The sequence below is a fragment of the Quercus suber genome, unplaced genomic scaffold, assembly GCF_002906115.3.
Source record: "Quercus suber isolate HL8 unplaced genomic scaffold, Cork oak 2.0 scaffold_456, whole genome shotgun sequence".
Classification (NCBI taxonomy): domain Eukaryota; kingdom Viridiplantae; phylum Streptophyta; class Magnoliopsida; order Fagales; family Fagaceae; genus Quercus; species Quercus suber.
In genome coordinates, this window is record NW_027069907.1 from 452,663 (window position 1) to 465,670 (window position 13,008).

Here is a 13,008-nt window from a genome sequence, read left to right on the forward strand (position 1 = left end):
TCAAAAAACAAGCAACATATGGGTGTGTGTTTGGTATAATTTTTTATAACCTTGTTGCAGTAAAGTTCTACTTATACAACCTTGTTGTAGCAAGGTTGTATCTTTTTTTATTAATATCTTCTCTCTCTCTCTCTCTCTCTCTCTCTCTCTCTCTCTCTCTCTCTCTCTCTCTCTCTCTCTCTCTCTCTCTCTCTTCTTTGTTTTCACCCTTCTCTTCGCCTTTCACTACCCATTGCTAGGGTTCCTCCTCTCTTGTATTGTGGATTTGTGATTTGGGTGTAGTGGTGCCATTTAGATGGGTTTTTTTATATGTTTTTGGGTAGTGCACAGTGGTGGTGGGTTTTATCGGTTTTGTTCACGATTGGTGGTAGACTTTGATCCCATGGTGGGTGTAGTGGGTTTCTTGGCTTTGTTGGCAGAGGTGGTGATGTGTTTTTTTTCACAGTAGTTGAGATGGGTTTTGTGGGCTTTGTTAGAGGAGATGGTGGATATAGTAGTGGGTTGATGTTGGTGGTGGTGGATGGTACTACGGTGGCGGGTTTGATGAGTGTGGGTGTGGGTATGGCTGGGTTTATGGGTTTGTTCCAACCATGATTTTGCCAGATTGGTGGCATGGGTGTGGCTTGGTTTGTCGGTTTGTTCCGATTGTGATGTTGCTGGATTGGGCAGTAGCTTAGGTTTTATGGGTCATTTGGTGGGTTTTGGGTTTTATGTGTGGTGGTGGTGAGTGGTTGTGGCGATGGCTAGTTGTGGAGTGGATGGTGGGTTTTTTGGCTGGTTGTGTGAGTTTGAGAAGAAGAGAGAGGTGAGTGGAGGTGGCTGGTTGTGGAGTGGATGATGAGTTTTTTGGCTGGTTGTGTGGGTTTGAGAGGAAGAGAATGAGAAATGAATAAATAAATGAATAAAAATAAAAATAAGAAATGAGATGTTGGGTGATTTGTAAAATGAGATTGTAAATATAAAAAGTAGGTTTTTAAAGTGTAAATCAGGATTCTTTTTAGACTTTCGAATGCTAATGCTCTCATGTAACGTAGTTTTAAATTTTTAAGACTAAGTGCCAGATACTTCAAATGGATTAAATTAAGATTAAAAATTAAGTATATATAATGACAAAAATCTTCACCTAACAATAAGACTCTTCTCACTAGTGTGAATCAATTCTACATGTTCTCCACGATTGCATATTCGATAAAGATTTCTGGACAAAACTTGGGATCCCTCCCATGGAGATGGGCTACTTTTCAATTCCTTTATTAGAGTGACTCTATATCAATTCTTCCTCCACTAGTTTTTCTAAACGCCTTGGCATGTACTGGAAAACCCTTTTCCCTATGGGTGTACGATAACTTTGGCTTTACTATAAATAGTTTACTTTTCAGATTGAAGCAACTGGTCCCAAATCTAAAATTTTGTGTTAGAACTCAAAAGAGTTGCTGAGTTTTACACTCATGGCCATAATATCTAAACACAAATTTTATCTTGGTGTCCTGGGAAAACCTCTGAATAGTTGGGTTACTCCTAAGAGTGACAAATTAGCTATAGGCTCCCTAGACAAATCGAGAGCAAGGGGATTGCTTCGAAACAAAACTGAGAGTAGATTAAGGGGTTTTTTAAAGGTTGATAGGTTCTATCTGTGTATAGATTTGTTGGAAATCACGAGAGCGTAAACTTGTCTAGATATAAATCATAGTGTCTATAGGTATGATTAGACAATGCTTAAGATGCTGCTAGTTAGTGTATAAGAACAAGGAAGCTAAAGATTTAAGGAATCAAATTATAGCAATTTTAACTGATCAAAGCTGATGTTTGATCAATCAAGATACAAATCTGTAGAATCAGAAAATCAACCCATCAGCCCATTAGATAATTAGGTTTTCATATCTACTTAAGAGCATCCACACCAGCTCATGAAAACTCTTCTAAAATACAAAAAGTACTCCAATTTACACAAAAAAAAAAAAAGGATTTTAAAACCTAGAACCGATCGGGTGGTTAATCGGGAACTAGACCCTAAATCAATTAAGTAAAACAGCCAAAATTGGTGGTACAACCAGTAAAAATTGGGAACTGGACATTTTTCAGTTCTTTGAAGGTTTTAGTTTTTAAATCCATATAAAAAAAATTTATAACTTTCTTTTAATAATTGTTGAGGTGTGTTGGAGCATTTTAATATTAATTAATTAAAATGAATAAATATTATAATATAAATGTAAAGATGTGGGAGTGAATATGGAAGATGAGAAGTTAGTGAAAATGTTTAATCCCACATTGAAAAGGAAAGAGACTATTTTATTCTTTTTAATTGTGGTGATTAATGGGCTAATATGAATTGATTCAAATATTGGGTTAGATATATGCATAAGGGGGAGGTGAAGCAAGGAGGTCTCAAAAATGGAAATGAATCAGCTTCTTGGATCCTTCTACTTGACAGCCCATTCAAAGTAATTACCATATTCGTTGGTGAGTAAATGACCCGAATTAACACTCCATTTTTATTATGGAAAATGAAGAGCCATTAACCCAACTTAATGGACTATCCATTTGGGCCTTTCATTCTTCAGAAACTCTTTATCTGATCCATTAATTGTGTAACTCTAGCCCATCATATTTATGTCCAACAATTAAATTTGTAACACCCACTATATCAAAATACTGGATCTAATTAATTAGATTAAAGGGTAGTAATTTTGTGAGGCTTACAGCAATATACACTAAAAAAATAGAGTTTCTTGACAAGAAAGGGTATTCTTTTTTATGGAGCTTTGGGCTTAAACACTTTGTACAAAAGTTGTTTTAGCCATACAACATTTGTTGGGTTGTTATATCCTTGGGGAGACAAGTCAAAGAAAGTCTACATTGGTTACAAAGCTTAGCCAACCAAGGGCTTGAATCTCCTTAAAAGGAGCAAATGTCGCGTCTCAATCCAAATAGTGTTGTGTATTTTCTAATCTTAAATTAATAATATTCAAAAGTATTATTTAGTTTCTCTTTGTTTTATTTTCATTATTATTGTGTTTGCACCAATAAGATGTCATATTGTAACTTGTGAATAATAAAAATAGTATAAGTGGTAGCACCTTGTGAAAGTGATGTTACACTAATCACAAATGAAATACCAGAACAAATTGTGAAAATAAATTGTGAATTTTTTTGTGCCTTTATCATGGCTCTCTACAAATTTGTTACCTATTTTAGCTCTCTGTTAGTTTGGATAAGATCCGAATTAGCTACGTAAAGGTTAAAAAAAAAAAACATTCATGCTTAATGATTTTATGACTTCTTTTGAATTGATCTTACTTTTTCACTTTATATTAATAATTGGGTAGGGGGAGGGTGGAGGGAAGAGGTGAGAAATGAAGAGTAGAATATATTAGAATAAAATAGAGTAATAACAAAGATGACCAAAATATATTAATTTTATGTAACTTTGAAGAGCTTATCTGATCCAATGATGATGGATGAGTTTCCATCAATCCTATGACCACAAAAACCACATCCATGACTAATTTGGGTGGGCGGCTATTCCACTGGGCATACTGGCTTAACTTTCAATCCACCTAGGCACTACTAGTTTGAGTTATGCCTTCTTTAGTTCTATACCCGTGTTACAACATTACACCCCTTTTTTTTACTACCAATAATGGATGTTTTATCTCATGGGAAAAAAAAATAAAAATAAATAAAGAACAAAAAAATCCAACAATTGACTATAAACGTTTTAAAAAAAGAAAAAAAAAAGTAAATAAATAAATAAATGGACGTCAATGAACAGTGTTGTTGAAAGATCCAAATATGCGTATGAGTTTGGCAGAAAATAATTTCCACAAATTAACATAGGTGTTTGTGCGGAGAAAATGGGCAAATGCCCCTTTCAAAAAAAAAAAATTTAGCATTTTGTCAAATTTTTCAAACTAATTAGAGAAATGCCCCTCTTTTAAAACTCAATTTTCTTAAAATCAAGTTATTAAAAAAGAAAAAAATTCTAAAACCCTATAGCGGCGTTTTTAAGGGCCTATAGTGATGGTTAAAGGACCTATAGTGGCGTTTTGTAACTCGATTTTCATAAAGTTGAGTTACATGCAATTTTTTTTTTTTTTAACCTATAACTAGGCGTTTTGTAACTCGATTTTCATAAAGTTGAGTTACATGCAATTTTTTTTTTTTTTAACCTATAACTCGACTTCATGGAAATCGAGTTACAAAACACTACTATAGATCCTTAAAACGTCACTATAGGCTCATTAAAAATACCGCTATAGGGCTTAACTCGATTTTGAGAAAATCAATTTTCAAAAGAGGGGCATTTCCCTAATTAATTTGAGAAAGAGGGCAAAATGCTGGATTGTTTTTTTAAAAAGGACAAATGCCAATTTTTTTCCTGTTTGTGCATTTACCATAAATTTTAAGAATCATGATCAAACTACGTAATTTAAACTAATGAATAGAGACATTTGATCAAACTCATTCTTAAGAATTTTCTCCGTAGAAAGACATCTCAAGATAACGATATATATGGAGTATTATTTTTTGAGAAAGTCAAGACAACGATATTTGAAAGTGTAAGGTCCATTCTTTTAATATCAAGAAAATTATATTCTGCATTGAGGAAGACTTTGGGTACCCAAAAATTTCTATTTTGTTTGGCATCCCCAAAAAATATACTTAGGCGCCTTTTTCCCCCTTAAAATTTAATTAGGGTTATTTTTATTAATTTGGACATTCACATGAGTTTCAAAATTTTCAATTTTTATCCTTTCAATTTAGTTACATACTTTTCATATTGTCATATATTTATGTTATTATTCTAATGACCTGTCTTAATAGATGACACTTATTTATCATTTAACTTTTTAATTACTTAGCATAATGAATTTATATGGATAACATGTCTTAATGGATGACACTTATTTGTCACTTAACTGTCAGATTGCCAGTAAAAATGGATGTCATGGTTAATATGAAAACATGAAGAGGCAAAACAAAACAATTCAAAACTTTAATTATATTAATTGCTAAAAAAACACGCACACACTTTAATTATACTCTCACACCAAGGTCAAAAATATACTTTAGAAAGAGAAAGAACTCTTTACTTCTTAATGATGCTTAAAAAAAAAAAAAATTACTATGTTTATTACCAGATAAAGATGAGGATTCTTTGAAAGTGGTAATTATATTATATATGAAGGAAAATTTGAGGGAGATTAGAATGACGTGTGTTCTAAGATCCCTCCTATTCATAGATAAGTATACCCCCCTGTCACGGAGAGTCACAACCCTAGGAAGAGTTCTGTTTAAGGACTACAATCCTTCTCCAAACAATAATTGTATTACGAAACAAACCATCAATTCAAAGGTGGAATATTAATTTAAGAAAATGAAAGCATCAAAAATGAAATTTAAACCTTTTGTTTTAGGAAAATCTAAAAACACAAGAGTGAATAGTGCACATATATAGCGACAAAGTTAAAAAGATGCCAAGAGATTGCATGAATTGATGTGACCACCCCTGCTACAAAACTTGATACAACACACACAACCATAAGAAGATGATGAGGTGACGAAGGAACAGATAGGAAAATAAATATTGATAACTATGATAGCTATAAAAGATATTTATTATAATAAATATTTATTACAATTGTATTTGTACGTGAAACTATTTATTTTACCCCCCCATATATATATATATCAAGATTCTTTTTTTGTGGAGAAACCTATATATCAAGATTCAAATTTTATAATCTTATATCTCAAGATTCAAATGAAGGATGTAGATATAAGATTATAAAATTAAAACTTGATTAAAAAATTTATATTAAAATAATGACATGAAAAAATATTAAATTTCGAAGTTTATGTCGCAACATTCAAAAATGTAAACAAAAAGTAAAATGATTTAATTTTATATATAGAGATTAATTTCTCATTATTAATTTCATTAAACTTCTATTAGATATTCTCTCATTATCAATGATTCTAATTTATTCTCTCAATGAACTAATTATCTTTTTTTCCTTATTAGTAGTTAATAAAGTACATAAAAAGTACCATCAATCTCTATGTACCGATTTTATTTGCATATAATAATATATAAGTCCTTTTTTATTTTTTTAATTCATACCTATCATTTTAAATTGGTATTTCCATTTAAATTGTCTATGAATATTAAGTATAATAATAAGAGATTAAATGAATTTAATAAAAGTTTTGCCAATAGAAGAAAAGAGAGAAAAAGAAGAAGAAGATAACGGTGCATAACACTGGTTATAGATTAGTTAATTGCTTATTTTAAAGTAAAAATAATACTATTTTGAGAAACTTTTATTGAAAATTTTCTCAGGAAGTGTAATTTCCAACCTTCCATTCTAAAAATGTGATAGAAATGGTGAAATTCGGATTTTGTAAAACATTTTTGGATGAAAATTTGTGAAAGCAGCATTGTTATCAAATAAAGGCAAAAAAACTATCTTAATTCAGTTATTGAGTGGAAAGATTTTTTTTTTTCTTTGGAAGAAACCCAAAAAAAAGAAAAAAAAAAGAGAGAGGGTGGGGGGGAGAGTTATTGAGTGGAAAGATTTTTTTTTTTCTTTGGAAGAAACCCAAAAAAAAGAAAAAAAAAAGAGAGAGGGTGGGGGGGAGATGGCATTGCCAGAAAGATGAGAATTACGGGGACAAAAATGTTGGCAATAGAAATATAGTTACGTTCGGCCCATTGACAAATTTCTTAGATTTCTTCACTGATTGGGTTAGTCTTTCATAGGCGCACGATCCCCCTTGTTTTAGCTGGACCTGGCCCATTTCTTATTCCAGTCAAGGCAAGTGCGATACTCTCTTTCATGCTATAGTCATTTGAAATTTATTTTTGCTCATCCTTCTGCTAGGATAAAAACTATTATTACACATGTATTTTTTGAACTGAAGTCATGAGTTGAAAGCACAATTTTCATTTTAAAATCGCGTCTTCAACTCATAATTTTAGTTCAAAAAATGAGTGTATAATTAACAAACTTTACCCTTCATGTTATGCTACGTCCCCTGATGGTTAGCCACTGATATCTTCTTCATTGTCTCTGGTTGTTGGATCTTTCCTACGATGAGTCAGTGGTGAATTTTGCAATTAAATATATTTTTCAATTAGCAAAAAAAAAATATATATAATAAAAAAATAAAATAAAGGGATAATTACACTTTACCCACCTGTAGTTTGCCTCTAATTCTATGTGCCTACCCGTGGTTTCAACTTTGACACTTTGCCCACTTGTGGTTCTCACCGTGAGTGTGCCGTAACCCACCTCTCTACTTTCCGTTACTCTAACACAGTATAAGTAAAAAACAAACCCCAAAATGGATCAAAACACTCTCACTCAAATCTTGAACATGAAGAACATACCCAAATTTTGAAACTTGAGTTGGTTCACTAAACCCAGAACACGAAGATTAACCAAAAACTAATCTCAGATTTTTCTATTTTTCATGTTCAAACTAATTGTACCCAAACTAAACCCACAATCATGTTCTGGGTTTAGTGAGTCTGAAGCAAAGTAGAAGAACATACCCAAAAACTAAACCCAGAAATCTTGAAGATTAACCATAAATTAAATTACAAATCCCAAAAATCTAAAATCACAAAGAAAAAAAAAAAAAAACAAAAAAAAAAAAATGAAACTGACCTTCAGGCTGATAATTCTCGGAAAACAAAAAACGAAACTGACCTTCGATTGAACATAACCCACAACCACTGCAACCGAAGATTAAAACCAAATCAAACACACCACAGATTTCTTTTTCAACAATGGCGATTTTCGAAGCTAAGAAGAAGTGTGGAACGCTTGGATTCTGGTACTGCCTCTTCGTGATTTTGATTTCTACCGGGAATTGGAATTGCAGTTGTGCCGCGAGATCTGAGAAGGAAATCAGGGAGAGGTTCTACGGGAGCTTGTTGAACTCGTCCGCACCGGATTCCAGCGATGGTAGCATAGCCAAAATGTTCGATCGAGTCCTCAAGAAGGAGTTCTCCGAGAATGATCAGCCTGAAGGTCAGTTTCGTTTTTTGTTTTGTTTTTTTTCTTTGTGATTTTAGATTTCTAAAATTTGTAATTTAATTTTTGGTTAATCTTCAAGATTTCTGGGTTTAGTTTTTTGGGTATGTTCTTCTACTTTTCTTCAGACTCACTAAACCCAAAACATGATTGTGGGTTTAGTTTGGGTACAATTAGTTTGAATATGAAAATCAGAAAAATCTGGGTTTAGTTTTTGGTTAATCTTCGTGTTCTGGGTTTAGTGAGCCAACTCAAGTTTCAAAATTTAGGTATATTCTTCATGTTCTTCATGTTCAAGATTTGAGTGAGAGTTTTTGATCCGTTTTGGGTTTGTTTTTTACTTATTCTGTGTTAGAGTGACGGAAAGTGGAGAGGTGGGTTACGGCACACTTACGGTGAGAACCACAGGTGGGCAAAGTGTCAAAGTTGAAACCACGGATAGACACATAGAATTAGAGGCAAACCACAGGTGGGTAAAGTGTAATTATCCCTAAAATAAAAGAAAGCAAAAACATAATACTAATAGTCTCTCTCTCTCTCTCTCTCTCTCTCTCACAAAGTTGGCAATGTTGCACATTATATTAATTGACTACATTTACTTGCTGGCAATGTCAACAAAAACATAATCGGTTCCCTTTCCGCCACCAGATCAAAGTGAAAGAGTTTTAACTCTACTTGCGGCGGCCTCTGCGTTTGTATTGTTAGGAATGAATCATAAGGAAAATAATGGAAGCATATTATTGAAGAGTCCGATCTCGCAAATCATAAACATATTCCAAATTGAAATGAAAATAATTAAGTCATACCCAGTTTGATTTCTTTGTGGAAACGTCAAACATGTGAGTGAAAGCGATGACAATGAAATCTTGTTCTCGTGGGTCATTATGAAATGTATCGGACTTCATTTTTGTTCCCACTTCTAGTAGAAGAAAGGTTCCTTGGTTTGGAGTCTAATGATAGCATACTGTAGAAGAGCACCTTATCTCTTATCACAATGTAGATGTAAACAAGTCTAAATTGGGTCTAGAACAGATTGAGAACAGAAAAGAGTTAAAGAGTCAAAAACATCAGTCTTTACACTCCAAAACACGTTGAAATAATACAATGTAATGAGGTACCGTTCCCACTTCATATACAGAAACTCATCAGATCAGAACATGCGTATAGCCTTTTTCTTTTTCCAATTGAAAAAGTTGGTCACTAGACCTAAAAAAGTGGCATGTAAAGACAAGAGAACCCTTTTTGAGCTTTGAATTTGAAACCCATACCTTTTTGAATAAGAGCTGTTTGTGGCAACTAGACCTAAAAAAGTGGCATGTAAAGACAAGAGAACCCTTTTTGAGCTTTGAATTTGAAACCCATACCTTTTTGAATAAGAGCTGTTTGTGGCAATGTGTTTGATAAAACAGTGCTTCGTGGATGCTTCATGTGCAAACTGCAAAGTGGTTGAGAATGAAAAGTGAGTTAGAGAAGCAAAGGGGAATAAGGCAGCGATGACAAACATGATGATGAATAATGATGTAATCACAAAACCAAAATGATAAACAAACTAGGGGACACTTTAGTTTTAGTCTTTTAGAACCATATTTTTCTTTACTATGAATCATGTTTATATACGCAAACGACAATATATTAATGAAACAATAAAAAGTACAGAAATTTATGATAGTTTTAAGTGTTTAACAATAGGTTTGCGAATCTAAAAAACTCATTTCTCTCGGCTGGGCCATAGACATTTACTAATTAATTAATTTTTATGACTTCATTTTTTTGAAGAAGGGGGCAATATTGGTTGAGTTAGCCAACTATAATTGCGAACAACTTTCATACAGGTTCCTTTAGAAAAAAGAAACTTACGTACAGGTTTCAGTTTTTGGACCAAAATCTTCTTTCATAGGATTTAATTATTGAAACCCAAAAATATTTATATACAAAAATTGCATATTACTGATGATATTTCTTTTTCATCTGATTTGAAATTTTCTGACCTTAGGGCAAAAGTCAGCCTCGAGATCAATTGAAGAAATATATTGGGCCTGATTGAATTGGTTTTCAAAAAAAAAAAAGAAAACTGTACAAAATGTGTGTCTAGTCTAGATAGACATTTTTAAAAATAAAAATATAGAAAAAAAAATTCTAGGAAACATTTTCTTAAAACTATTACTCAAATCTATCTTCTATTCCTTAATAATAATAATAATAATAAAAAGCTGTAATTCAAAAATCACTTAGAAGAAAAATTGTAGGAACATCAAAATGATGTTCTTGGCTATTTCTAAGATATTGCTCCTGAAAATATTGGCTTGAAAATAAAAAACCGGAGTTAAAGTTTTGAGTCTTTTGACTCACTATCTCTGGTAGCAATTTCTAGGATCTGTCCTTCAATTTCAATGCTAGACGCATAATACAGGTAAAAGTACTACTATCTTGAGGAAATTACAAATTTGAACATGTAATTTTGGATATTTGTATATATTAGTTGGGTAATTCAATTAATTGAAGAAAATATGGATGTTTTGAAGCAATTTGGACTATTTTTGTTAAAATCTTGAAAAACAATATGTTTGTCGATGTGGCTTCATCACAATTAATTATTCAAGCTTTATATTTGCATTTTCACTCAATTTTATATGTAACCGCCACTATTTCATTTCATTGACAACCGCAGTTACTGCAGATGATCATTAATTAGTTCCATTTACATTATCTTAAATGAGAAAGTATACCATGTTTCGGTAATACCAACTCAGCATCTGTTTTAGTATTTCCTACCTAATGAATGAGTGACACCTGTTTCAAAAAACTACATCAGACTATTCCAATAAATGATAATGACACTGACAAAACTATCAGGAAGATAAATTAATTATTTATTAGAGTAGTCTAATGTGGTTTTTTGAAATAGTTGTCACTTATTTATTGGCTAGAAAATACCAAAACAGATACTGAGTTGGTATTATCAAAACATGGTATTTTTTCTCATCTTAAATAGCCTTCTATATGACTTAATTGTTTTAAAACAATTAAGTTATATAATTATAATAAATTCCTGTTTTTTCTTGTAATGAATGAAAATATTGATGATGAAAATAATAAAAATTGAAAATTTTGTCAAATTGTTTCGGGCTTGGGAAAGTAGGATGCTTTTGTTTAGGTAGAGAAAGGAATATATAAATAAATAAATAAATAAAAAACAAACAAAAAAAAATTTCATTATCAACATCAAATACAAATGAAACCCAACAAATTAAAAAAAAAAAAAAAAATACAATACATCTCTCATATTTCTAGCTATATTGACATAAATTCATCAATGTCCAAACTCTCTGGAATTTCAAACTTCAGCAAGTTGCTGCAGTGGCTGTCTCTTTCATCTTCAGTGCAGCTATTAATGAATGTGGATGATGAATTTAAAGGAGTAGGGCTAGATTTTGGTGTTGACACAACAGAATCAAAGGAGGAGAAGTTCTGATAGCTATTGTTTAGTGATTGAAAATTTGGATTTTCTTCTAAATTGGGAACTATAGGATTAGAGCCACAGTACATATAGTTTGGCTGGCAAACGAAATCTTCATTTAGGTTTGAAGCTATTGAATTTTCTTGGGAATTACCAAAAGTTGCTACCTTTGACAAAAACCCTTCCACGTTGGCTTGCGTGAGTTGGTTTGACTCCTCGGATGAAAATCCTTCTTGTATTGGGGCTTGATATTGATTGGGTTGTAATGGCTGTGCTTGGTTTTGCAATAAGAAGTTGCAAAGTTGGTTTTCTTGGAGATTTTGTGGAAAGGGTGCTTGACTTTCTTGTTTTAGCGATAAGATAGTTGTGGCCAGCCTTAACAGTTCTGGATTCATGAGGGCTTGTGTACCTAACAAGTTTGACATATTAAGAATTGACTGGTTACACAAAGTTGAGCTGAGGATGGAGGACAGGTCAAGAAGATCTAGGCGAGGAGCATGAGTCACAGGATCAATTCCCATTCTTAGCAGCCTTTTTCTAATGTGGGTGTTCCAGTAATTCTTGATTTCGTTGTCAGTTCTTCCAGGCAAGCGAGCTGCTATGGCTGACCATCTGAGTTTGGAAAAAAGAAGAAATTATTATAAGGTACAAATCAACCAATCTAATGAAGATGGAGGGGAAAAAGAAAATATATAGAACATGAGCAACTGTTATGCTTCTTATTAATAAAAATGCAATATGAGGGTTATCTGAAAAAAAAAATCAAATAGAACTTAGTGGAGAGTAATAATCATACTTGTTTCCTAAGATACTGTGTAGTTGGATGACTGTCTCTTCTTCCTCGAATGAAAATCTTCCTCTCTTTATATCAGGCCTCAGATAGTTAGTCCAACGAAGACGGCAACTCTTTCCACATCTTTGCAGCCCTGTAAAAGTAAAGCATTAGAACCAAAAAAAATTCATATGATGAACCATCAAAACATTGAAGCCTAAAAACAAGAAAGTGATGAAAAAAGTTTAACATACCAGCATTCTTTGGAAGGTTTCTCCAATTGCCTGGTCCATGGAGCTGAATATAGCTGATGAGCTTATGATCTTCCTCTGGAGTCCATGGACCTTTCTTGAGTCCAGCTTTGTCACAACAAGGTGCTCTTCCCATTGGTGCTGTTATGTAATACAGATAGTACGAATGTAAAAGAGTTTCTAAGATAGCAGTGAACAAATTAAGGTTATAACTTATCAAAGATTGAAAGTGGTTTCTGAAACAAAAAGTGCACTTGTGGTTGATCCTGGTGGCTGTGGATGACCTCCATATATATAGTAGAGGGAGAAGTTTGAGCTATACATGGAAGTCAAAAGGATTTGGTGCCGCCCTCATGCCACGTGTCTTTCTCTTTACGTAGTATAATACATGTATGTAGATGTCATGTATAACACTTTGGGCACATATTATTCAATTCAATGGCACATATAGTTTATCATGTGTCTCATTGTTGACAATAAACAGAA

At 32.7% G+C, this 13,008-nt stretch overlaps 1 protein-coding gene across 1 annotated transcript; it reads right to left on the reverse strand.

Annotated features, from left to right (window-relative positions):
- Positions 1-11,284: 11,284 nt before the first annotated feature.
- LOC112033181 (transcription factor MYB102) lies at positions 11,285-12,796 on the reverse strand. Its single transcript, XM_024065961.2, has 3 exons — positions 12,526-12,796; positions 12,296-12,425; positions 11,285-12,111 (listed from the first exon to the last, which is right to left on the reverse strand). The coding sequence occupies exons 1-3, from the start codon at positions 12,656-12,658 to the stop codon at positions 11,334-11,336; spliced, it is 1,041 nt and encodes a 346-aa protein (XP_023921729.2). The 5' UTR covers positions 12,659-12,796; the 3' UTR covers positions 11,285-11,333.
- Positions 12,797-13,008: the final 212 nt, after the last annotated feature.

Excerpts from the sequence above, each read along its gene's own strand:
- LOC112033181 (XM_024065961.2), bottom strand. The coding sequence starts at position 12,658 with ATGGGAAGAGCACCTTGTTGTGACAAAGCTGGACTCAAGAAAGGTCCA. Across the intron at positions 12,426-12,525 it reads AAACCTTCCAAAGAATGCTG|GGCTGCAAAGATGTGGAAAG; the intron begins GTATGTTAAACT and ends TTACTTTTACAG. Across the intron at positions 12,112-12,295 it reads CACAGTATCTTAGGAAACAA|ATGGTCAGCCATAGCAGCTC; the intron begins GTATGATTATTA and ends TTCCAAACTCAG.